This window comes from Polypterus senegalus, chromosome 4, assembly GCF_016835505.1.
Source record: "Polypterus senegalus isolate Bchr_013 chromosome 4, ASM1683550v1, whole genome shotgun sequence".
Classification (NCBI taxonomy): domain Eukaryota; kingdom Metazoa; phylum Chordata; class Cladistia; order Polypteriformes; family Polypteridae; genus Polypterus; species Polypterus senegalus.
The window spans coordinates 59115438-59141414 of record NC_053157.1 but is presented as its reverse complement, the minus strand read 5'-3'; the positions used below and the strand labels follow the sequence as shown (position 1 = coordinate 59141414).

General features: G+C 36.1%; 1 protein-coding gene across 1 annotated transcript in view; it reads left to right on the top strand.

The window, feature by feature from the left end:
• The window catches only part of LOC120528713 (transmembrane channel-like protein 1), a 98875-nt gene that overhangs the window by 24560 nt on the left and 48338 nt on the right, over window positions 1-25977 (top strand). Inside the window, exon 4 of the mRNA XM_039752869.1 lies at window positions 14847-14909. Coding sequence (XP_039608803.1) covers window positions 14847-14909 — 63 coding nt within the window. The remainder of the gene's footprint in view (window positions 1-14846; window positions 14910-25977) is intronic.

Below are 25977 nucleotides of genomic sequence, written 5' to 3'. Positions count from 1 at the left end.
AGATCAAACCCTTGACACACTGGAAGCCGTTGCAGTAAAGAGGATAATGACATCATTGGATGCCATAAGATAGATAGATAGATAGATAGATAGATAGATAGATAGATAGATAGATAGATAGATAGATAGATAGATAGATACTTTATTAATCCCAAGGGAAAATTCACATAATCCAGCAGCAGTATACTGATACAAAAAACGATATTAAATTAAATAGTAATAAAAATGCATGTAAAAGCAGACAATAACTTTGAGTAATGTTAGCATTTACTCCCCAGCACACCACCTCATAGAAGAGGACACTCGCCACAACCGTCTGGTAGAACATCTGCAGCATCTTACGATTGCAGATGTTGAAGGACGCCAACCTTCTAAGAAAGTATAGTCGGCATCAGTATTGGCAGTCCTCTGATGATCACGGGGTCCGTGAGGGGCCTGGGCCTCCTAAAATCCACCACCAGTTCCTTGGTCTTACTGGTGTTCAGGTGTAAGTGGTTTGAGTCGCACCATTTAACAAAGTCTTTGATTAGCTTCCTGTACTCCTCCTCCTGCCCACTCCTGATGAAGCCCACAATAGCAGTGTCATCAGCGAACCTTTGCACGTGGCAGGACTCCGAGTCGCATTGGAAGTCTGATGTATATAGGCTGAACAGGACCGGAGAAAGTACAGTCCCCTACGGCGCTCTTGTGTTGCTGACCACAATGTCAGACCTGCAGTTCCCAAGACGCACATATTGAGGTCTGTCTGTAAGATAGTCCACGATCCATGCCACCAGGTGTGAGTCTACTCCCATCTCAGTCAGCTTGTCCCTAAGGAGCAGAGGTTGGATGATGTTGAAGGCGCTAGAGAAGTCCAAAAACATAATTCTTACAGCACCACTGCCTCTGTCCAAGTGGGAGAGAGATCGGTGTAGCATATAGATGATGACATCCTCCGCTCCCACCTTTTCCTGGTATGCAAACTGCAGAGGGTCGAGGGCGTGGCGGACCTGTGGCCTCAGGTGGTGAAGCAGCAGCCGCTCCATGGTCTTCATCACATGTGACGTCAAAGCAACAGGCCGGAAGTCATTCAACTTACTAGGACGTGATACCTTTGGGACTGGGGTGATACAAGATGTTTTCCAAAGCCTTGGGACTCTCCCCTGTTCCAGGCTCAGGTTGAAGATACGCTGTAGAGGACTCTCCAGTTTCACCGCACAGGCCTTCAGCAGTCGTGGCGATACAGCATCTGGACCCGCTGCTTTGCTGGCACGAAGTCTCCTCAGCTCTCTGCTCACCTGGGCTGCTGTAATTGTGGGTGGGGATGTCTCACCTATGCTGGTATCAGTAGAAGGATGGTTGGAGGATGCAGTAATTCGAGGTGAGAGTGGGTTAGGGTGGTCAAACCTATTAAAGAAACTGTTCATTTGGTTTGCTCTCTCCACGTCTTTCTCGATGGTGGCACCCCGCTTCGAGCTGCAGCCAGTGATAATCTTCATCCCATCCCACACTTCCTTCATGCTGTTATTCTACAACTTCTGCTCCAGCTTTCTCCTGTACTGCTCTTTTTCCGCCCTGAGCCGGACTTGGAGTTCCTTCTGCATGCGCTTGAGCTCATGCTGATCACCGTCTTTAAAAGCCCTTTTCTTCTGGTTCAAAAGGCATTTGATGTCACTTATAATCCATTGGTTGTTGTTAGCATAGCAGCGTACTATTCTTACTGGGACTACAATGTCCATACAGAAGTTGTAATCAGTTGTGCATTCAACAGCCTCTTCAATGTTCTCACTATGTGACCCCAGCAGGATATCCCAGTCTGTAGTTCAAAGCAGTCTCTCAGAGCCTGCTCTGCCTCAGGGGACCACTTCCTGAATGATCGTGTGGTTGTAGGTAGTGCCTTCACTCTTGGTTTGTAGTGAGGCTGAAGCAGAACCAAATTTATGATCTGCTTTCCCAAGCGCAGGCAGCGGGGTGGCGCTGTATGCGTCTTTAACGTTTGCATACAGTAGGTCGATAGTCCAATTTCCCCGGTTGTTACAGTCCACATACTGGAAGAAGGCAGGTAATGTTTTATCCAGCGTTACATGGTTAAAGTCTCCAGCGATTAGCACAAGCGCCTCAGGGTACTGCGTTTGTAACTTAGCAACTGCGGAATGGATGATGTCACCTGCTATCTCCGTGTTCGCTTGAGGGGGGATGTAAATAATAACAACAATCACGTGTCCAAACTCTCTGGGCAAGTAATAGGGATGCAGACTTACGGCCAACAGTTCGATGTCCCTGCAGCAAGTGGAGATTTTAATGTTTACATGTCCTGAGTTGCACCACCTTGTATTGACATAGAGAGTGAGTCCTCCTCCTTTCTTCTTCCTACTGGTATTTGCGTCTCTGTCCGCTCTAACTGTGCTAAACCCGGGTAGCTCTACGTTAGCATCTGGGATGGTAGTTGTTAGCCATGTTTCACTAAAACACAGCAAGCTTCATTCTCTGTAGGGTCCGACATTTTTCACCAGCTCAGCCATTTCGTCGATCTATATTTGGTAGTGAGTTCACATTTCCCAGGATCACAGAAGGCACCGACGGTTTATAACGCCATTTTCTCTCAAGCTGCTTGGCTTTTATCTTATCTTTTATCTTTGCGCCGGCTCAGCTGCCCCGATATCGTATTCTTACCTCATCAGGTAAATAGGGAACCACACCAGCGTGTACATTTTTTCTCAGTGCTTTAAGTTGACTATTTGACTAGGTGAGTTTCGGCGTGTTAAAATCCATGTCAAGTAGTAAAAATAGTAAAAAGTGTCCAGGAGCAATTCCACATAAAAGAAAGTGATAGAAGTGATCAGTGAAATAGAAAAAAATAGAAAAAAAAGGTAAAAAGATAAAGTCATACACGGAGGTGCTGGAATGGCTGCCACTCGCTGCGGCGCCAGAAATGATAATTTTTCATTATGAAAAATCTCCTCCATTTCGTCCAGAAGGGACTCACTTAAAGCAATTTTAGGCACAGGCTCATTACACCACAGTGTCTAAGAAGTCACTCTGGGAATCTTTTCATGTCCACAGCTATCAGACAATTCAGTGCTTCCGCCTGATGTACTTGTAGGTTTATTTTTATTTATTTATTTACTTACTTATAGATTGATTGATTGATTGATTGATTGGCTGTATTATCTGTCCCGTGAGTCTGTATCCTTGTTTTTTATGTTTCTATTGCTGTATGCATCTGAATTTCCTTTTGGGATTAATAAATTTTATCTAATCTAATCTAACATATATATTACTTACAGTAATCCCTCCTCGATCACAGTGGTTGCGTTCCAGAACCCCCCGCGATAGATGAAAATCCGCGAAGTAGAAACCATATGTTTGTATGGTTATATTTATATACTGTATTTTAAGCCCTTATAAACTCTCCCACTCTGTTAACATTATTAGAGCTCTCTAGACATGAAATAACACCCTTTAGTCAAAAGTTTAAACTGTGCTCCATGACAAGACAGAGATGACAGTTCTTTCTCACAATTAAAAGAATGCAAACGTATCTTCCTCTTCAAAGAATGCGTGTCAGGAGCAGAGAATGTCAGAAAGAGGGAGAGAGCGCGAGAGAAAAGCAAACAATCAAAAAATCAATACGTGCTTTTGGGCTTTTAAGTATGCCGAAGCACCGCGATAAAGCGTCATTTTTTTAGAGGAGCGTCCATATCCTCTAGGCAAACAGCCTCTGTGCAAACAGCCCCTCTGCTCGCAGAGAATGTCAGAGAGAGTGAGAGAGACAGAGAAAAGCAAACAATCAAGCACCGCACTGGAAGCATATCCTATATCATTGAGAAGTTTTATTTAATACGTAATACATGCTCTGATTGGGTAGCTTCTAAGCCATCCGCCAATAACGTCCCTTGTATGAAATCAACTGGGGAAACCAACTGAGGAAGCATGTACCATAAATTTAAAGACCCATTGTCTGCAGAAACCCGTGAACCAGCGAAAAATCTGTGATATATATTTAGATATGCTTACATTTAAAATCCGCGATGTTGTGAAGCCGCGAAAGTCGAAGCGCAATATAGCCAGGGATCACTGTATATAATATGTAGAGGATACCAGAGCTTTTAACGGGTTTGAATTAAAGTAAATATATACGCTAATCGCCAATGTTTCTTTCAAGGCTTAGCCTATACTAACACAGATAAACGTGAAAACTCTGTTTTCTTTTTCCAAGTGTTCTATCCACAAGAGTGTTTTTAGATTGTTTTCTAAAAAAATTTTACTGTAAATCCTGTTTGACATGCATGATTTGTCAGCCAAGAGCAATATTTTTTTACAGAGTAAACCCAACATAAATCAAAATACTGAAACAAACTAAGGAAAAAACAAACATTACCTGAAGAAAACACCAAATCACATATTCTTCTCTGAATAGAGTAGTTATATAGGAATATAAAATATACAAAGGCCTTGAAAAATACAGAGTGGGAGACTTGCCAAAATCAATATAGCAAAATATTTGAGTGTTTCAAGGTGTAGTAACTGTTGGCTAATGCAGAGAAGTTAGGTAAGAACAATCCCCACAGGTAATTGAATTAACATGACAAAGCTGAAGTCAGTGTCTGATCTCATGTATTTGTATTGCACTATTAATAAAAAAAACATAATACTACTAAAACAAATTAAATATTTACACTAATCAATAAATTAGTGTACAGTAAGTAAAAGATTGTTATATAGAGTATTAAATTAAGCTGTTGACTTTTTCAACAAGCTATCAGAGAGTATATTTTCATATTATAAAAGATAATTTATCAATTTAAGTAAACAATTACAGTACTTTCTTTTTGAACTTGAAGGATACAAAAAATCAATAGCTTCTGTTTAAAAAAAATAAATTGCTACCAATTTTAAAGTATAATACTTGGGGATTTCTATTCCATGTTGTCATACTCATGAATTCTACTCTCCTGCGGTGGGCTGGCGCCCTGACTGGGGTTTGTTTCCTGCCTTGCGCCCTGTGTTGACTGGGATTGGCTCCAGCAGACCCCCGTGACCCTGTAGTTAGGATATAGCGGGTTGGATAATGGATGGATGGATGGAATTCTACTCTCTGGGCCATCTACATGGTTCTTCATCTTACATTAATTAATAGGCTAAAATTAAACTCTTACAAATTTTACATTTTGCAATCTGCAAACAAGATTTCAGTATCTCTTTGAAAAGAAATTCAGCTTTTTCACTGAGTGGACAGAAACTGTCTTTAGATATTAGAAGGGAAGCTGCAGTTCCACGTGGGCATATCTTACCTAAAGTTATCTAAAGTAAAGCACGTACTGTGCTGGTTTTTGAAATATTGTGACTTGCTGTATGAGAAAGATTGAAATTAGCTTTATAGATAGGAAACTGTGCCCAAAATAGATATAAAATTTTTAGAAGCACTAAGAAAAATCAAGCAGGTATTGAACATGTAAATGTGTGTCTGAAATAGCAGAATAACTCATCTTTGCAGTTTCTAGCAATGTTTTGCGGATTGTATGGTGCCTTCTGCGAAAATCCTTTATTCATTGCTCTTCTGCACAGAGAGCAATGTGCTAAGAATATGTTTTTATTTTGAATTTAAAATAAGTTCAACTGACCTTAAAGCTACAATTTAGGCAGAACAATCAACATTTTTCTGTCTTGTATTAACAAGAAGTATTATTTCATAAATGGCAAGAATAAATACAGAGGCATGAAATAAGCTATACTCTGGTGGGCTGGCATCCTGCCCAGGGTTTGTTATCTGCCCTGCGCCCAGTCCTGGCTGAGATTGGCTCCAGCAAACCCCTGTGACCTTGTAGTTAGGATATAGCGGGTTGGATAATGGATGGATGGAAATATGGCCAGATCATTCCTTAATCTACTCATTTAAACTAACAGTAGCACAGTTGCATTCATTAGCAAGTTTTTAAAAATCATGCAAGTCTAGCAATAAGTTAACCTTTTCAGAGTTGGTTGACTCATTTGATCATTAAGGGATTGTAACGGTCTCCAGAAGTCTCTATTGTGGAAAATGACCAAACGGTCTCCCTTGGTAATTTATCTTGTTTAAAGCATCCCTCAAACTTTTATTTTATTTCAATTTAACTCAATATTTATTTTAATACCTTGCTCTTACAAGCAACACTACATACTGTACAGTATTACATCAAATTAATTTTTTTTTCCATTATACCTTGATTCTGGTTAATTGCTTACTGTGTAATTTATTACAAGCTTCACTTCTAGGAGGGAGCTAAAGTGTGTCATTATTTTCACCAGTTGTATTGTAGATGGCACTTAATCACAATAAGGCAGTCTGTTCTTTCTAAAGCTGTTATTAAATTGATTTCATATAGTCACACTGTCGCAGACTTTTCATATTTCTAATTTTAAATTGGCAATACATTTGGAAACTGAAGCTTAATTTAGGCATCTGCCTTACGACAAAAAGATGGAAATCAGGTAAAATAAAAGAAATTGAATTTTGCTTTCATTTTGAAGAAAAATAATCCATGGACACTTCCTCAGTCTCACTAGTCTTTAGCCTTCTAAAGCAAAACGCAACAATCTGTTTAATATAATTAATTATAAAATAAATGTCCAAGTGCAGTCTAAAACTAGATGTGGTATTGAAAATAGAGTATAACCTTCTTATTATAGTTTTAACTTAGTGCTATTCTGGATGTTTCTTCACAGAATTTGTCTTTATAACACAGGCTTAGTTAATCTAGGTTGCTCTAATAATATTCAACTAAACAAGATATTAATGGTTAGTTAATATTCATGGACACAATTTAATTATTCTTCATCCAACAACATTATGAGAAGTGATAAGGCTTAAGAAAAAAAGACCATCACATATGAATGTGTAGGTGTAAAAGTAAACCTAATGAGATTTATGCAAAAAACAGTCAGAATGTTTGCATTTGTAATATTTATTACCTAATTTTCCATTTTCTCTCTCAGTATAGTTTACTAAATGTTATTTTAAAACCTCTAATTAAACTAAAATAATTTACCAGGCATCTTGCACAAGCTAGAGAAGTCTAATGGTTTCATTACAATCCATCCATTTTCTAATTCGCTTATCCAGTTTGGGGTCATAGGAAGCCAGTGCCATTCTTTACAGTACTCTTTCTTTTATTTCCTTCAAAAAATCATTGTGCGACAGTAAAAGAGATATTTGAGAAGAAGATTGGGGTCATTTGAGAGCACTGACTGAGAGCCTGATTAAACATATATAAGACATAAGACAATTAGGGCAAAAAGATCTTCTACAGTTCATCTGTGTTTGGCTCAGTTAGATGAGCTTTACTTAGATCTACTGAAGGAAAGATAAGCTTACTAAGCAGTTTTGCTTAAAGCTCAATTGCATTAATGAAAAATAGCAAACTTTCCCATAAATCAGCAGCAAAATTCTCTCTGACGGAAAAAAAAAAATACTTGTAATTATTAAATGTAATTGAAAAATGACTACTGGCATTGTCTAAAACCACCACAACAATATGTGAAACAACAACAAAAGGCAATGCATTATGCATGATCAATATCATAAATTACCTTGCCCAGTTAATAAAGTTAAAGATAAAATTAGACGGAAAGATTCTGGACCTATGAGCAACAACAGTTTTTGAAATCTTCTGATCAACAGGAATAGAAATCACAATTGTATCTTGTTCTAAGGCACCTATTATAACAAATGTGTTACCGATATTAATAGATGAAAAAGTTGCCATCCCAGGTGAATGGGGTCTTTCATCACACTCTTTACATATTTCCTGACCTGAGTTGTCTCTATTACTGGAGTGAATTGCTCTTTTAAGCATACTGTATTTTTTGTTTTTCAAGTGGCTTGTGTTATATTTGGTAAACGTATTACTAAACCAGCCGTTTCAGAGGAAGTAAGGGTATTTTGAACGGCACCCTTACGGAACTGAACGAGCACATTTTTTAAAATTGAAGTTTTCACTGCATGCTTAATGAATTGAGGGTTGCTTGCAACAGTTCTACTTAACAAATGTACCACATATTAATAAAACATTAGTGAAGCAGTTTTTTGTTTTTACTGAAGCTCACAGATATCTTCTGTTTTCAACACACCAGATTGTTTTAGGGACAACTGACCAGTTATAGTTAACATTAAAACAGAAGAATCAACATAATCAACAATGGCTTCCAGTCCATTTCACGCAGCTCTTGAATGTGTAATACATAGCTTATAGTTTTTAGAACCTTGAAATAAAACAGATCTTCAGATGGAGCTTGAATTATGAATTTAATTGTACTTGTTATATTATTTATATTTGTTAAATTGAGTTGTATTCAATTATAATGATTTGTGTTCAAATAAAAGCGCTAAAAAAGAAATAAAAACATCCCAGATGGCTTTTCTATGCTAATTAAACTGTAGAAGCGAGGTCTGTGATATGGTTTGCATATTTGTGGCTAGAGATCCACAAAGGGAGAAAATGAGTCACAATATAAAATAGTTTTGACGTTACAAAGTTTTTTATTCCTAAGCTTTACAACCTAACAGGTGTATACAGGGATCAAAAATAGAAATAAATAAAAATAAAAATATAATAAAAATAAAATTAAATAAAAATAGAAGCGTTGGTGTGGAGGAGAAAATGTTCCAAAGCCTTATAACCTCCCCCTCCAACCCCACCCTTCACCTACTACAGTGGGATGCAAAAGTTTGGGCAACCTTGTTAATAGTCATTATTTTCCTGTATAAATCGTTGGTTGTTACGATAAAAAAAGGCAGTTAAATATATCATATAGGAGACACACACAGTGATATTTGAGAAGTGAAATGAAGTTTATTGGATTTACAGAAAGTGTGCAATAATTGTTCAAACAAAATCAGGCAGGTGCATAAATTTGGGCACCACAAAAAAGAAATGAAATCAATATTTAGTAGATCCGCCTTTTGCAGCAATTACAGCCTCTAAACGCTTCCTGTAGGTTCCAATGAGAGTCTGGATTGTGGTTGAAGGTATTTTGGACCATTCCTCTTTACAAAACATCTCTAGTTCATTCAGGTTTGATGGCTTCCAAGCATGGACAGCTCTCTTTAACTCATACCACAGATTTTCAATTATATTCAGGTCTGGGGACTAAAATGGCCATTCCAGAATGTTGTACTGGTTCCTCTGCATGAATGCCTTAGTGGATTTTGAGCAGTGTTTCGGGTCGTTGTCTTGTTGAAAGATCCAGCCCCGGCGCAGCTTCAGCTTTGTCACTGATTCCTGGACATTGGTCTCCAGAATCTGCTGATACTGAGTGGAATCCATGCGTCCCTCAACTTTGACAAGATTCCCAGTCCCTGCACTGGCCACACAGCCCCACAGCATGATGGAACCACCACCATATTTTACTGTAGGTAGCAGGTGTTTTTCTTGGAATGCTGTGTTCTTTTTCCTCCATGCATAATGCCCCTTGTTATGCCCAAATAACTCAGTTTTGTTTCATCAGTCCACAGCACCTTATTCCAAAATGAAGCCGGCTTGTCCAAATGTGCTTGAGCATACCTCAAGCGGCTCTGTTTGTGCTGTGGGCGGAGAAAAGGCTTCCTCTGCATCACTCTCGCATACGGCATCTCCTTGTGTAAAGTGCGCCGAAAGGTTGAACGATGCACAGTGACTCCATCTGCTGCAAGTTGATGTTGCAGGTCTTTGGTGCTGGTCTGTGGGTTGACTCTGACTGTTCTCACCATTCGTCGCTTCTGTCTATCCGAAATCTTTCTTGGTCTGCCACTTCGAGCCTTAACTTGAACTGAGCCTGTGGTCTTCCATTTCCTCAATATGTTCCTAACTGTGGAAACAGACAGCTTAAATCTCTGGGACAGCTTTCTGTATCCTTCCCCTAAACCATGATGGTGAACAATCTTTGTCTTCAGGTCATTTGAGAGTTGTTTTGTGACCCCCATGTTGCTACTCTTCAGAGAAAATTAAAGGAGGAGGGAAACTTACAATTGACCCCCTTAAATACTCTTTCTCATTATAGGATTCACCTGTGTATGTAGGTCAGGGGTCACTGAGCTTACCAAGCCAATTTGAGTTCCAATAATTAGTTCTAAAAGTTTTGGAATCAATAAAATGACAACGGTGCCCAAATTTATATACCTGCCTGATTTTGTTTGAACAATTATTGCACACTTTCTATAAATCCAATAAACGTAGATAGATAGATAGATAGATAGATAGATAGATAGATAGATAGATAGATAGATAGATAGATAGATAGATAGATAGATAGATAGATAGATACTTTATTAATCCCAAGGGGAAATTCACATAATCCAGCAGCAGTATACTGATACAAAAAAAAACTTCATTTCACTTCTGAAAATATCACTGTGTGTGTCTCCTATATGATATATTTAACTGACATTTTTTATCGTAACAACCAACGATTTATACAGGAAAATAATGACTATTAACAAGGTTGCCCAAACTTTTGCATCCCACTGTATATATTGCCTTTGATTCTTGTATGTCTAATTAGACTGTGTACATCCATGCAGTTAATAACATTTTTTTAAATACCTGATCTACTGTCCACATTGTTTGCTTACTCAGTTTTGAAGTGGACATCCTACAAGTCTTTCTTTATAATTAGTTCATAAAACTCTGTTGGAATCCTCTTTCAATCCCAAATTCAAAAATGTTCTTACAGTTAAACATTTTCTATGCTATTTTCAGGTTTTTCTTTGTGATATCTGTATGATTCTGTAATTGCCAGTTGTTCACTCAGCTACTGTGTTATGTTATTTTGAATACGAGGTCTAAATTAAATTTATTTAAAAACAAAACATTATCTTTACACTTGGGTTTGGCACAGGGAAATTAAATTTGTGAGAGCAATGCTCCTGCTATTTTATGAGGTTTACTCAGAAGAGCTGATATATTGTAGCATCAGTACATGTAACCTTAGCCAATGTGACAAGCAGATAAAGCACATACCAATGTTTTTTGACATAACGTCTTCCCCTACTTATATAGGATAAACTTTCATGAAAGGAATTTCATTAAAAGAACCTCTTTGTTTCCTTTGTAAAATGTTATACCCCATGTAATGATGCTGATCTGGTTACACAAAGTGACAAATGCTATGTCTGTAAACAGCTATTTATTATTTAATGTGTAGCATGGGGACCCTTCTCATCTCACATTTTGAATAGTCTTTTAACTTAAGAGGCTTTTAATTGCTTTTTTCCTTTTTCTTAATATAATATGAATGGGCATCTATATAATTTCCCTCTGATAATAAGGCTTAGGAGTTCACATTCAAACCCCGTGAAATAAAAATAAAAGAAGTCACAAAAGTGTTAGAAGTTATTTCTCACTGAGATCTCCCCACTGTGCCATCAGTCAACACCGGGGAGTCAAACCCAGTTACTGGTGGGCCACAGTAAATGCAATTTTCATTCAAAGACAATTGCTGCTGCTAACCAAACATACTTCATTGTGTGTGTCACATTTCATTTTATCTGAGTCACTTTTTAACATTCTGAAACCTAAATTCCATTTTTTTCCATTAAAGTCCTAAATAAGTAATTCAGGTGATGATGTTCTCAACAAAAGAAGACAATAATATCTTATGTGTTAGAATATATGCATTGCCAAGCTCTAATGCAAGGGTTTCAAAATATAATAATTTTAACTTTAAATACTTTTGAACAGAAATCAAACAATGTGTAAATCACGGGTCTCAAACTTTATTTCCAGGTGGCCACAATGGCTTCAGGTTTTTACTTCATCCAGGCCTATTATTACAATCAATTTCTTGCTGTTAGTGATACATGTTACTTTATTCAATTATATGGCAACACAAAATTGAACTTCCATTAGAAACAGTAAATGGCTTCTAAAAAGAAAACATGCAGTCACATTGCTTATGCATCAATTCTTCTACTTCTTCAGGAGACTGTACAAAGTTCCCCAACTTCTTTGTGTACACAGAGCAGTCAGGATCACCAAGCACTACCTCTGTTATGTTCAGGACAAATACTGTATGAAACATGTTGCCATTAAAGGATAGATATCTCCCTACCCTATTCAGGTAAACAGTACAGGACCACTAGCACCTCCACGACTGTATTCAAGGACAGTTTTTATCCATAAGTCATAGGGCTACTTATACTGATAATTCCAACTGTTTCTTTTATATATGGTATTGCATGTAACCTGATGTAGCATTTAATGTACGGTGTTGTGTTGACTGTGCTGTATTGATTGTTTGCTGACTGTTGTTGGTATTGTGCTACTGTTAATAGTTTGTGTGAAACATACAGGTTTTCAAAGTATTATACGCACTTAACAATACTGGAAAATTGAACTTCAGTTGAATTTTTCTCTTAAAGTGGAGAGAGATGTGTCTTGAGTTCAGAAGCTCAGTCCTGTTTAGACATTGCGTCTCTCTTGTGCATGAAAGCATTTTGTGAAAGTGGTTTATTTAACAATATGTTATTCAAAATACCTTTGTTTGGGACACTGGGAACATATCACTAGATATCTGACCTTTGCATTATATGATATAGGATTTTTTTGTGTTTTATGTTCATAAACATTTTGTAATTGTTTGCTCTTATTCAGCATGGATTTTAATTGAAGCCCACAATATCAAAAATTTTATGACCTTGGTTCTCCATTGTAACATGGGTTAAAAAGTTTATTGGCCATCACTACAAACAATGGGGATAAATAACACAAAAATGAACACTTTTGGATTGAGTGTTCCTTTAAGGACAACACTGATCAATTCTTGACAACTTCTTCAATGTTTTGAGTTGTTCCTTTTAAAGTGAATTACACTTTTTTCTAATTTTAATTAAACTAAGAAATAATTTAACCATTGTCAATGGTAAATATATCTACTGTACTCTGAGGGTACATATACAGTACAGGAATAAATACCATATATTAAATGTTATTCATTTTAGGGGTGGTGGAACTTTGGGACAGCCTTGAAAGGGTGTTAATGAAAGTAATATTACAGCCTTCTCAAATTTCTCCTGAACTGGTACAATTTTCTAAGTATGCGACGAACTACAAGATTTCTGCTTAGTTGAGTTCAATTAATAGTATCTGGTACACCAAGCAGAGTATGTGGGGAAGAGGTGATGTAGGATTTCCATTCTATAGCTACCCAGGCTTTTATGAGTTAATTTCATTCTGATTTCTTCCATAATCAGATAGATAGATAGATAGATAGATAGATAGATAGATAGATACCATGTTTCCCCGAAAATAAGGCAGGGTCTTACATTAATTTTTACTCCAAAAGATGCACTAGGGATTATTTTTACATGGATATCTTATATTTACTCATGTACAACAATATACATTTATTCAGTTACAATCATGTCATCTTCTTCTGGAATATCGTCAGAACTCTCCACATTCAAACCCTGAATTTCAGCCTGAATTTCTTGCTACTCCAGCCGCTTTTAGGTTCCTCCAGGGTCGAGGTGTGTGCTTCGATGTGTGATGAATGGTTCCATGTGGTCAAGCAAAATGCCGACAAAGAAATGCATTCATTGTGCTTTGATATTCAAGCATTGCTTATTTCCAATTGTAATGACACAATACATTTTAAAAGTCTGACATACCATCTTCTGTGCCGTCTTTTTTTTTTGCACCTTTACAATACCATCAGAATGTATGGCAGCATATTTCAGCCACAGAGAAAAAAATAAGGACATAATAAAAATGTCTATTTTTGTAATTAAAGCAGAAATTTTGGCTTTAACCTTGTAGTTTACATTTTCATTAAAGCAGACCATCGTAAATGTCATCTTAAAACCGACCCAGTTGTTGACAGCAGCGGCAAGCAGCATCGCCACACAGAACACATTACATTTATAATATTCCAGCTCTCTGCACATTTAGAATTCTTAGATTTATACTTGATATCATTTCATGATGAAATGCATTAAAAATATGTATTTTACATTTTACAGATAAATCGTTAACTTTGTTTAAATAATGAATACTGGAAATATTTACACATATGGGGTGGTATGGTGGCAATGCGGTAGCGCTGCTGTCTTGCAGGGAGTGACGTCCCTTGTGATCCCTGCCTGTAGTTTGCATGTTTTCCTGGTGGGTTTCCAGAGTGTGCTCAGTTTTCCATCCAAGGACATGAAGGTTTGGGGATTAGGTGAAACTACAATGATGCCAGAGTGTGTGTGTGTGTTGATGTTCACCTTGTGATGAGCTGATGCCCCATCCAGAGATTTTGTTTTTGTCTTGCGCCGATGCTGCTGGAATGGGCGCATCCCCGAATTGATGGATATATGCATTAAACATCCTTTTCAGAGATATTGTGGCAGGGTGTCCTCGAAATTTAATGGATGTTTCGGGCACACGCATCGCATTGCGTGGAGTATAAACCTGGCCTAAGGCGCCTTACTTTTCAGCTGACGATCTTGACTAGGGCTTATTTTTGGAGTAGGTCCTATTTTCAGGAAAAAACACGATAGATAGATAGATAGATAGATAGATAGATAGATAGATAGATAGATAGATAGATAGATAGATAGTACTTTATTCATCCCCACGTGGATATTAAGACTTTTTAGAAGCTCGATGACAGCATAAAAGCCTAGGTTCAGATCAGAATCTTTAATGATCCACACTGACCATAATCTTTATTCTGTACAAGACAAAAGCACATTTTTGCTTAAAAATACAAAGATGTTCAATGAAGAAATTTTTCATGGTGTAAAAAAATAAAACATATTTTTAACTTTTGTCTGTGTATAGTATATTATTTTCTGATAATGGTATTGAAATTAGTGTTTTTATATATAATTTAGGAACCATTTAATTGATTCATTTTTGTTTAAACAGTCAGCATAGAAGTCGACAATCAAGATGACGTCAGTTCAGATGGCAGTGAAGAGGATGAAACAGGTAACTGTTCCTTTCTTTTAATTTTATTTATAATGGAGGGTGGAGTCTTAGTTTTAGTTAAATAGTAATATTTTCTGTAATATACAAGATAATCAACAATCTAAGTATGATTTCATTAAGTTAAAATAGGCATCAAATTTTCCTGCATTCACAATGAGCCCAATGAATCTCTCTGGGATTCACGCTAATAAATCGGTACCGCAATCGAACTATGATACTTAGCGTGATGAGAAAGTCACAAAATCAATGGAATGTTCAAGCAAATTATGGAAAAAAACCTAATCTAAAACCGTTAAGTAGTTCTCTCATGAAAAGCAGACAGACATACAAACAGGTGTAAAAATCTATAAGAAATTTCGCGCTTGGACCACAAAATTTTTAAAACCATTTCTTATCGAGCACCTATGGGCCAAAGGTAACCTAAATTCCAAATTTCAAGTCCTAAGTCCTCATGGTTTAGGAGATTTCATGATGAGTGAGTCAGTGGTATTTGGCTTTTATATATATATATATAGATTATATAGTTATATCATTTGTAAATCACAAATAGTCACTGGATACCCATAAAAATGGCAACATGTCTGTGTCCAAGGCAGGAAAAAGCAATATTTAATAATAACAACAATCCTACATGGTAAAACATTTACAGGCTTCAATTACATACAAGTAGGTATAAAAATCTTAATATAGTTAGTATAGTATAGTGGTGTTAAACCAATCAATCAATTAATTTTTATTTAAGGTGTGCGTCATTGAATGTGTAATTACAAGGCATTTTACAAAGCAACCAATGGAACATTTCAAGGTAAAATGTAAATGCAATAGCTTTCAATAATACTGCTATTAAAGGCTAAAGAGTTGTAAGAAGTGACTGGGCAGGCAGCCTACTCTGAGAAGCCAAGAAAGGTTAGGGTACCACCCTGGTAGCCCCCATTTAATAATAACTAAGAAGATAGCAACAAACTTCTCAAACAAAAAAGCATTAAATGGTTAATTTCTCTTGCAGCGGTTTGCAGTAGGCAAACTGTTCTCTGGAATAGCCAGCTTAACATCTGACGACACCTTCCAGGAATGAGCCAGCTATATATTATGAGAGACGGAAGGGGTGAAGCTTTTTGGATGGTTGCGGGGCCAGCCATGCCTCTTGGGCAATTGATTCTTGGCTGCGGAAGAAGAAGGAGAAGATAAGGTTAGTGCCAGGACCCCTCTAATTCCAGGGTGGTATTGCTTACATTCATCAGAGTCAGGATGGTTCTCAGATGCACATGCGCGACAGTGTGCCTAAGCAAAGTACAAACAGAATAGTACTAAGAAGTAAAATGACAAACCTGCGCTATGGATGATTACAGTAATTATAGAAGGAATAAAAATACAATTATAATCAATCTGATTGAAATACATGCTTAAATGAGATTTCAAAATTCTGAGCTCTGAAAGTTAATGCTCAGTAAGAGTTGCAAACAGGTTTATGGAATTATTGAGGTGGGCTGGCACCCTGTCTGGGGTTTGTTTCCTGCCTTGCGTCCTGTGTTGGCTGGGATTGGCTCCAGCAGACCCCTGTGACCCTGTAGTTAGGATAGAGCGGGTTGGTTAATGGATGGATGGATGGAAGGATGGAATTGTGAGAAGGCTATTGGTTTCATACGATTTCAGTTGATCAGTAGGTTTATAAATTACAGGTAACGATGACAGTAAATCTGAGATGTTGAAATTAACAGATATGCCCATCAGAAGAAGAACTTTGAACATATTTTAACACCATACAGGCAGTAGACTCATATATGGCCAATTTGTATTGGCAATCAACTTTATAAGTATAATGGATTACTCAGAGGAAGTTGATGAAAATCTTCAATTCTTTTTTGTAAGACACTCTTCTGTAAGGACACACTCTGCATGCTGAAACATATTACAAGTTAAATTCTGTACACTTTCAGTAAATTGCATACAACATTTGCTGTATATACATAAACAGACACATTATATTAAGGACACGGTAAAAAAAATTAATGTCACTAATAAGAAAATAAGCAAATCATAAAAATATACTGTAATATAACTGAAATATGATGAGTTGATGAAGAGAGAAAGTATACTCCCAGTGGGTCCATAGTTGATTAGATAGACAAAGTCACAGTTCTTGGACATTTTACAACACTGTAAGTGAAAGCTAAACATTCTACTGAGAACCAGAGTGAATCCTTGGCTCCCAATATCTCTGGTGTCATTTTCCTCAGCCAGCAGGATACCGAGAAGAGAAACAAAATAGAGAAGGGTCAATAACAGGTCATAATGATTAGCTAGCTTTTATTCCTCAGCAAATGCCTAACACAATATGAAGAGCCTAATCAGCAACCCTGGTTTCAGACAACATTTAAAGTCTAAAAATCTGAAGTTACAGTATATGGTCATACAGTACTCTCCAGTCTTACTAATGATGCTTGCAGCTGCATTTTGGATGAAATGAAAGTTATAAGTTGAATACTTTGAGAGGCCGATAAATAACATATTACAGTAATCTATTCTGCTATAGATAAATACATGAATTTGCATCCTGAGCATATAAAACATTTTGTAACTTCCCTTTATTTTAATAGTGAAAGAGCAGGTTTTGACAGTGTAGTAATGTGTCATGGCAACATGTAAAACAACACATTACAGTAGAAATAAAAGGATTAATTAAACTATCTCTGTCCTGTATGCATAAAAAACATACTTTTCCAAAATGTCTCTTTGGAAAAAGCAGGTTTTGAATGACTTGGTAATCTGTGTGTCAAAACATAGGATGGTGCAACTGGTTTGAAACAAATATACAGTTTATAATATCTTTACTAAGATGCTATTTTCTAAGTATATCTTTCAGCGGCAGTAGGGGAAGTAAATATTGTTTTAAGACCTCATCCCATAAGGATACAATATATAATTTCAGAGTGCAGTAATGGAATACTATTAACTAAAGTTTTCTGTCCTCCTGGTCATCAGACCTTACTTCATTCTTTGTTGCTTAGCATTGACTAATCTTATTTTTATATTTTTCTTTCTTCATCTTGTAAAGCACTATGACCTACATCATTTGTATGAAAATGTGCTATACAAATATAAAGTATGTTGTTGTTGTTGTAAGTCTCAAAAGCGCAGTACCTCATAGTCCAGATACATTTTAAGCCTATTTAATACTGTAGTTTTGCCACTATTTTTCCAGTACTGTTCTTTAAGAAATACAGTTTTGAAACTGGTCTGTAATTACATTGATGTCTAATTTTTTCAATCATAATTTGAAAATAGACACTTTTAGTATCATGACCTGGATTTTTTTTGTGTTTTTTATAGTAGTTTATTGGCTTCAAAACATTTTTAAGTTATTGCCTTGAGCATTTTAGAGGTCAATGAATATAGTATTTCGTGCATATTTTAATCTGAATTGTTTTCACCAGTTGTGACATTTTGTTTTTGCTGTGGATGCTGTCATTTTGTGCCCTTTGTTGTCTGTCGTTCTAGGCAGTTGTTATGCAAAGTCAACAGGAAGTGTGCGATGCATGACATCACAGGGTCAACAAGGTCATTGGACACCTCCTAGTCTGTCCAAGTTTGTGGATAGAGTCTAAAAAGCCTATTATTACTTTCTTTAATTCTTAGTTTAAATTCTGGTCACAAACTTTTCTATGTGCGTTTGAGACAATAGTTTACGTGTAAATTCTTGCATTTGACTCTCCCTTTTTTTTAAAATATTGACTACAATTTTTGTCTCATATTCTGGGCTTTTGCTTGATTCTCACTTGTCCAGTTTTGACCTTAGGTAGTTTATTTAACCGTAACTGCAAGCTGATTACACTTCTCTCTCCATACTGCTGCTTCCTAGTGGAGTCATTTAATTTGTTGAATGGTGTAAATTGGTAGAGATTTATTGATTTGATAACTGAAGTTATTGCTAGTTTGGCTGAGATTGCATCTAAGGGAGATTAAGAAGGTATTATTTTAGAAATTAAAGTTTGATTTCCTGTTTTATTATGAAGTTAAAATTACATGTGCACAAGGAGATATAAAGTGTGGGACTGTAGAACTAAACTCTCAAGATGTGAAATCTGGAATCTTATGTCATCATCATTTAACGAATTCTAAAAATCTGTGTTGCTAATGTTTGTAAAAATTTTCCATAGCTGGTCAGATTTCCAATGTTTCAAATTAGCAGCTCTTCTAAATAGTACTGAAGGCTTAATTCTATTTTCATCAAATTTTATTGAGTAGAATTTGGAACAGGTCATAAAACAGCTTTTTTACTTATAACACTGTCATTTCTTGCTGTCCAACAAGTCTGTAATTATGTTTCTTGATTTCAGACCTGCAATTTTAATTTCCAATTTAAGAATTAGTGTTCTATAGGAATCCATGGTGAGTTTCTTTTTGATTTCATCATGATTGTTTTGAGAGGAGCCTATGTATATAAAACTTCTTTCAGAGACACATAATAGTTATATGGCTAAACTGATATATATATGGTATATTGTCTCCAGGTTTAAGTTTACATTTCTCACAGTATCTCCAAATTTTTATCTCATGTCTTGGAAGTGCAACAAAAACACAACATTTTTCTTTGAGGTCAGTTTATATACAGTATTGATGCACTACTAAATAGTTTTTCACAGGTGCTTTTACTCAATGGCTAAAGTGCATTTTATTATTTTAATCACTACAGTAATTTGATAAATTTATCTAGTAAAGACATGAGTGTCTTCTGATAAGTATATTCTTTAAAATAGTAGAGACGACAAAATGAACCAAAAATGCAGCACATGTACATGAAGAGTGTTCATCATTACAATGCAATTACGTAATAGTTAAGATACATTACAATGGAATATCTTCACAGTACTGTTTAATGGCATTTACAAGTGTTTTTCAGTGAATAAATGTTGTTTTGTATTTGGGTTTTATCTTTAAAATATGCTCAAATGATATCCACTTTCTCAGGTTTTCTCAGTCTGTGTCTCCCTACTTTGTGTTCACTTCCAGTATGAGTCCCTTCCTTTTATACCAGTTAACAGCACTGCTCTTGGTTGCCTTCTTGGTGTCCTTACTTGTTAGGAATCTTATTTCCAGTAGTCTTTTAAGTATATTTTATTTTTTGTCTTGATGTAATATAGAGTTTAAAATTGATCACCTTTTGCCTGCTTTTTATTAGGTGTATATTTTGTTTTTCTATAATATCCATTTTTGTGAAACCGTGTTAATGATTTATCCTAAAATGTTCTCTTCAGAGCTAGATAATGTCTTTCTTATCTAGATTAACACATATTCTATACATATGCTGAATGCTGCCTTAAATCTAATTCATGCAATATTCATGTTGTGAAATGATGTAACCTTCATAAAGAAATAGATGAATCTGCTATTCCATCTTTCTCTTTATTTAAGGAAATTTAGCTTTACTTGCTCTATTACTTTCACATTTTCCCGAAAATCACTTAGAGATTAATAAAGTATATGAAAAAATTAAAAAAACAGTTAGGAGATGTACTGTATCTGATTGGCATTTGTCGTCGGGTCACAGCTCTTTCATGAATTGTGAACAGGGAAGGCTAATGAAAAGCCCAAAGGTATTGAAATAATACATTTTCAGTGGACAACTAATTTTATATTTTTCAACAAACTACTTTATTGGGATTTCTAAATGAAACACAAGCTTCAATGGTGAGAAAATATTTCAGTTGAAAAATAAAATCAACCCTTTTTTAATGGATAGAATAATGAACATTCCTCCCAAAAATACACTGAATCTCCTAAACATTCTGTTTCTCTGTTATGCTGAATATGAAGAAATACTTAATTTAACCTTGTATTGATAAACTTCCAAAAATTAACATTCATGACAAGAAATTCCAGGGGGGACCTTAATACTAAGCTGATCTGTAAAATGTATGCCTTTCCATCTATTATTTTTGGCAATTCACCAGTCAGTTTCAAGTAGCCTCTAGTTTTCCTCCATGCCCTGTCTTTGCTCATGTCCTTGAAATGTATTTTTACTCTACTTTTCAATAGCATGTCTTATTTGAGGAATACAAAAGAATACAAAAAATATGAAAGCATTTTAACCAAAATCTAATCATTGATGGATGCAATTTTTAAGTTCAACTTTAACACTTTTGTATTTTAGGTCTACACAGTTTAAATTAAAGTGCTTAGGGCAGGGGTCTCAAAATCAGCAGGATATATGGGCCGCATATAGAAAAAAGTGCTACTCGATGAGTAACATTCATTTCTAAACAATACAAAAACAATACAATATTATTGTTAATCAATTATTTGAACTACAATACTGAATTACTACAAGAATACAGCTAGGTTTACGAGTTTACTCGACGTGCTTATTATAAAATCCAGTTTTCCAGTTCAAATGTCATTAAATGCAGTCTGGCTGCTCAGTTGTCAGTGTTTGGCAGACACATGAACATCAAGATTGGGCTTGATGTTATGTGTAGTAGCCAATCGCAATGTTGCACACAGATGCTCATCTGTAAGTGTTGAATGTAATGCTGATTTGTTAATCATTGATAAGAGGAACTGTTTGCATACATGTGTACTGCCAAATATGGCCATGATTCTGGCAATGGCGTTAACAAGTTTTGGAAATCTTTCGCGTGACACAAACTTGTAGAATTGTTGAATGCCAATATCTATATACTTGTTTAAGCACAGTGTCGCACTGTAAGTGCACAATCTCCATCTCCAAATCTTCTGAAACGCAAGCAACATCCACCACAAACAGTCGCAAAGAGAGCAAATTGAGGTTCAAGAGCCCGGAACTCCTCACAACATCGACCAAATTCTTCAAGTAATTGAGAAATGATATCTGAGTAATATTTCAAGCATTCTGATTTGACACGTACCAACAACTGCATAGCTGAGAAATGAGCCAAATTGCCAGGCTGCCGTTTTTTGGCCCAGAAAGACAGCTTTCATCTGAATGATTTGACAATGTCGTTCATCATTGCAATCACCTGCTTTGGACCCTGGAGTCTCAAGTTGAGTGTGTTGAGGTGTTCTGTAACATCTGTAAGAAACAATAAATCTGATAGAAAAGACGGATCAGAAAGTTGGAAAACATCTTTATCTTTCAATGCCATAAAAAGCACTATCTCCTGCCTTAAAGCAAAAAATGACTTTAACAAGTTTCCACGACTCAGCCATCTGACTTCAGCATGATACAGCAACTCTCCATAGTCAGTGTCCATATCAGACAAGAATGAATTGAACTACCTCTGGCTGAGATCTCTGGCTCGTATAAAATTAACTGTCTTAACAACGTCCATAACTTCTTTCATTTGTAGACTTTTGCCACACAGCGCTTCCTGATGCAGAATGCAGTGTACGGTAAGAAAAGGACCCGACAAAGAAAGCTGGTTTCTATTTGCTTTCAATAATCCTACATCACCAACATTTTAAGAACACATTGCTGGTGTACTGTCTGTTGCCAAGGACACGAGTTTATCTCATGGCAGTCCTGCTCTGTTAATACAACCTTCCAATTCTTGAAAAAAGCCGTGACTAATTGTTGTGCCTTTCATAGGTAATAAATCTAATAACTCTTTGGTTACGTTTAGGTTTTCATCAACCCCACAAATGAACACATCACAGTATGCAGTATCTGTTACACCAGTACTCTCGTCAAGTGGTATGGAATATGCTTCAAAACCTTGTGCTGCTGTAATCAGTTGCTGATGAATGTTACTAGCTGATTCAGTGATTCTGATAGCAATAGTATTTGTGGACAAACTTATGCCTTCAAACAGTTTCTTTTTGTCCAGACAAATAATTTTACATGCCTTTATAAACATTTTTTTATGAAATGGCCTTCAGTGAACGGTCATGAAGATTTTGCTATCATATTACAGAGGATAAAACTCACTTTTACACAATCTTCGCTTGACTACAAAGCAGCAAAACTTTTTCTCGATTGTTAGTAATTGATGCTTTCAGTTGTTGAATCTTTTCCTCCCGCAGTTTGCCACACAATGCACCATAATGTTCTCGATGCCAGTATATTGTAATGTCAACGCACATTGTACTCCTTAAACACCGAGAAAAACTGCAAACAAATGAGACACTGGGCTCTGTCTCTGACCTCTGTGACAAAATATACATTTTTCCATTTATCCTGGAAATAATCATTTTTCGTCAGCAATCTTGCACTTTTTCATTGACGAAGATGACATTAATGACTTTAATCAACAATGAGGCATACAATTAACAGCAAGAACTATACAAAGTAGTTTGCAAACATTGTTTACGGCAACTGTTTATGTTTAACTGACGTCATTGGAAGTAAAAGTAACAACACTGAAGGTTGGGGTAAGAAAAATGGTATTTCAATTCTGATCATCAGACTGGAAACAGTATTCTGAGGAAAATGCTGCAAAGTAAAAAATTTTAGTGGTAGAGTTTGGCAGTTCAAGTAAGTCGTCAGATAATTAGGGTAACTGATACTGTATAACAGGCAGCCACAAAAAAAAAAGTCATTATAATGTACGTTTCTAAAATAGAGATAAGGGCAACATGCTGACCAACTTTTTGCTCGAAGTGGTATAAAAATGCAGAGTTCAAAAAAACAATGCACAAAAGCTCTTTGTGTATAACCTTAATCACAGATAGCAAATTACCTGTCTTTCCAGTATTTAAGAAATTACATCAGTGGTAGCAGATTCAACTTTCAAAGCCAAGCCCATCATCCACTGGGAGCAAAATCCTAATGATGACACTGCATCCATAAAAAAAAAATTGCTGTTGTGGTAGCGTGAAAATACTAGCAAAACAAAAATACTATTTTCTTAAAGGTTCAAAATGAGAAGCCAGAAATGTTCATTGGTATAAAAATCCTAAACACATGTATACCTTTTCCAGGAAAGATTGATCACACTCATAATAAATTATCTTCATTTCAGAAATTGAGCATTTTCTCTTCATGCCATTACTCTGCTATGCTGAAAATTCTGCATTCTGTATGTAGAGAATTAGATGGCATGTTTTTCTGTTATATAACTGCTATCATTTTATCATTATTTAGAACATTTCTTTTTTCATTGGTGCTGCCACTTTGTGATTTTGGTCTTCATGGGCACCACCATTCTGTTTATCAGGTTGCTGTGATGCTACGTGGCTGCTAAGCATGCAATGCATATGTCATGTGACATGTAAAACATTGAAGTTTATGCCATAAGAGACAACTGCACAAATTAAATAGAGTCCAAACATAGTTGAAAAATAAAAGAATGTTAGTGATATACTGATCTTGAATGTTTCAGCCAGGACTTATTTTGGTGCTATACCATCTCTAAATCTCTCTGCCCCACAATTAAAAATCTGATTAAAGCGTATGCCAGTCAGAGCACCTATATACTGCGTTCTTTCTCCTGTTTCCCTCTTTCCATTCCACTCCCAGAAATTCTGGCAGATTCTAGGCCTTGCTTCCTAGATTCAGTGTAGATCTTTACTTTTCAAAAAGGCCATGTTCTGTAACTCATTCAGAACTTAATAGGTGTGTTTAGTGCCACTGCCTTAGGAGATAAATTCTGTTGAGAGTACGTAAATGCTCTATTTTTGTTTTGTTTATTAATGATTTGTAATTGATTTTAGTGTCATTAGTATGTTAACAATTTTAAAAATAATTTTTCAGTAGTGACAGTCTTTTGTGTTTCTGGTTGCTATGGTGCTACATGGTTGCCCAGCACACAACAAAAGAGAAAGTTTTTGGAACCCAAAGCTCAAAAGTACCTGTGGCTACAGCTCAATATGTAATGAAGTGCTAAAGAAACAGAAAAAGTTGATTTACAGAGAAGGAAATGCACAGGAATCCATATGTAGCATTTCACCTATAAGCCTAAAAAACTCAAAATTAAAAACCAAGTCTAAAAACTCAAAATTAAAAACTAAGTCCAAATCACAAAGTAACAAAAAGTGGAGTGTAAACAGAAATCAATACTGTTTATCCAGGATATTTGTTTCTTAGTTGTGTTGAGGGAACAAAGTTTAGAAATACATAACCTTCCCGACTCAAGCTGTTTGGACTTGTGCAGTGGGAGTGAAGGAGAACAAAGAAGGTGTGGCAAAGTAGTACAGTGAAGGGAGAGAGAGAAAAGAAAGGAAGGAAATCTGATCTTTAAGTTCTGGAATTCCATGAAGACTTGGTAGCTTGTAAAGTGATTAAAGGTTAATCTCCTTTGGCCTGGTAACAAGAACAGAAAGCCATGAATGATACTATCTAGAAGAAGCACCTTACAGGAGATTGTGTGCTTTGTTTAATTCTTAGATAATGAAGTAACATAATCTAGAGAGGTTATAGAAATCTGAACTGTTAGTGGACAAGGGACTACAGTGTACAAATGTTAAAATTATGCACTTTGAGAACATATTTGTTTTAATTTTTCACATCAGAATCACAGTTACAGAGGTTATCAATTTTTCAAATCCTTTAATGCTGTACAGGGTAGTGGAGAGCTGTAGCCTACATATGTACAATTACTGTATTTTTGCAGTATACATCAAGTTTCAGTTAGTTTTTTATGTAATTGATGATGGAAAGTGGCACGTTTTCTTACAAATAAATAGCCTGCAGTGCTTGATACTTTTGCAAAATTAGTTTGATGGATGACACAATAGCATACTAGACATTCCATCTACTTAACAGACTTAGGGAAATCAATCCCCCTTCTCATGTTTGTGTTTTATTTGGAATAATTGAAAGTCTCTGTCTTGACCTTTCTCAAGTGAGTGACAAGCCAATCTTTTGTCTTTGGGTACTTGAGACTCATTGTGTCATTTATTAACAGCAGCCAGGATGTTGTCACTCATCCTGCCATCCGTAAGGATTTGCTTGTGTTTTGTTTAAGTGTAATCTGATCAAACTGCAGTTAAAATTTTATTGCTTTGTTAAAAACGTTAATATCAAATGTTACAGAGTTTGTCATTTCACTTAAAATAATGATACTATGTCATGGGAGCACTGTGTTTTGCTTTGCCACCTCATAGCTTTAATGATGTAGGATCAAATCTTCTCCCACTCACTGTCTTTGCTTAA